General features: G+C 42.5%; 1 protein-coding gene across 1 annotated transcript in view; it reads right to left on the bottom strand.

The window, feature by feature from the left end:
• LOC101850581 (ATP-binding cassette sub-family D member 3) overlaps nucleotides 1–2,117 on the bottom strand; it is a gene marked incomplete at its 5' end in the record, with an annotated part of 39,238 nt that overhangs the window by 9,045 nt on the left and 28,076 nt on the right. The window contains 1 exon segment of the mRNA XM_013085463.1: nucleotides 583–696. Coding sequence (XP_012940917.1) covers nucleotides 583–696 — 114 coding nt within the window.

Here is a 2,117-nt window from a genome sequence, read left to right as displayed (position 1 = left end):
TCTCCCCCCCAGTCAAACCTGTGTCCTGTGCCGCCAAACTAGACATGTTGTTCATACTGGACTGTTCTGGAAGTATCACAAGCGCCGAGTACAAGAAAGAGCTCGACTTCGCCGCCAAAGTCTCAGGTACTGGAAACTCTTTGACTACGTCACACTGTAACACCCACACTACCGCCACCACACAACCACCACCACCACACAACCACAACAACAACAACCACCACCCTACCACCACACATCCACCACTACCCACACCACCACCCACACCACCACCACCACCAGCACCCACACCACCACCACCACCACCACAAAAACAACAATCATCACAACAACCACCATCACCACCACCTCAACACCCACCACAACCACCACACAACCACCACCCTACCACCACACAACCACCACACAACCACCACCACCCAACCACCACCAACCTCACAACCACCACACATTCATCTTCCAACCCATGAACCCATGCTCATCTCCCCCATAAACCCCCCCTCCCCTTCCACACACCTTTTCTTTCAATCCATGCTCACCCCCCCCCGACAAGCGAGCTGAGGTAGCAGCAGCCCAACTGACCTTGGAGAGGATTTCCTGCAGCTCCTTATCCTTGACCCCCTTCTTGAGCTGCTCCGTGTGGTTGTCTGGGTAGATCACCTGGTCTCTGAGGGTGCCCACTGCCATGTACGGCCGCTGGGGAAAGGGAACCGGTCACCGCTTGTTAATTGTTACCAACACGTCGTCATTCATTCACTTTCCAATGTTTGTTACAAAAAATATTGTCATTCATTCACTTTGCAATGCTTGTTACAAAAAATGTTGTCATTCATTCACTTTGCAATGCTTGTTTTTAAAAGAATCGTCATTCTTTCACTTTCCAATGTTTGTTAAAAAAAAAAATCCATCGTTCATTCACTTTCCAATGTCGGTTACCAAGACATCGTCATTCATTCACTTTCCAATGTTTGTTACAAAAAATATTGTCATTCATTCATTTTGCAATGCTTGTTTTTAAAAAAATCATTATTCTTTCACTTTCCAATGTTTGTTACCAAAAAAAAAATCTGTCGTTCATTCACTTTCCAATGTTGGTTACCAAGACATCGTCATTCATTCACTTTCCAATGTTTGTTACAAAAAATATCGTCATTCATTCATTTTGCAATGCTTGTTTTTAAAAAAATCGTCATTCTTTCAATTTCCAATGTTGGTTACAAAAAAAAATCGTCATTCATTCACTTTCCAATGTTGGTTAAAAAAAAAAAATCGTCATTCAATCACTTTCCAATGTTTGTTATCAAGACATCATCATTCATTCACTTTCACTCAAAACAGGAGTTGTTGTCTAAATGTCTAAATGTTTGTTACCAAAACATCTTCATTCAATCATTCACTTGCACCCAAAAGAGGATTTCTTGTCAAAATGTTTGTTACAGGACACCTTCATTCATCGATTCACTTTCGCTCAAAAGTGGAGCTCTAGTCTAAATGTTTGTTATCGAGACATCTTCATTCACTCACTTTCACTCAAAAGAAGAGTTCTGGTCTAGTGGTTTCAAAGATGGACTTGCGATGGTAATTGTAAATTATTACTTGTAGATGTTTCATGCCCCAATTGACATAACTTGGACCATTCAGAATTGTCAAGTCTTTCCGATGGGACGATGCATCCCTCACAGCTCAGGTTTTTCCAGACAGGCAGGGTCGAAGCCTGCCTCCTAAATGATCTAAATTGTGTAGATGGACAGCTGCTTCAGCCCTACCAGTCAGTTTTTAGTTTAAGTAGAGTTTTACGGCGCTAGCAACTGCATAAGGTCATATGAGCGCCAAGGGGTGGATGTCAACAGAAAAGTCCATACAGGGAATCAGGCTTACTCTGCTCACCTCTCTAGCTTCAACAGTACAAAGTCTGCTTCGACTATCAAGGCACGCCGGAAATAGCGGGTCACAAAAGAGTGACAAACATACAAAAGAACGAGAGGTAAAAATGATGATAGTAAGGATTAGGAAAGAAAAAGCAACAGTTCTCCGTTGCAGTTCAGGCAAACTTATGAGCATGACATTGATGAATAAGCCCATTTACAATTCTACTGTGCATAAGAACATGTTAATCT

Source organism: Aplysia californica, unplaced genomic scaffold (genome assembly GCF_000002075.1).
Source record: "Aplysia californica isolate F4 #8 unplaced genomic scaffold, AplCal3.0 scaffold00377, whole genome shotgun sequence".
NCBI lineage: Eukaryota > Metazoa > Mollusca > Gastropoda > Aplysiida > Aplysiidae > Aplysia > Aplysia californica.
The sequence above is the reverse complement of the archived record's forward strand: the minus strand, read 5'-3'. Positions and strand labels throughout refer to the sequence as shown.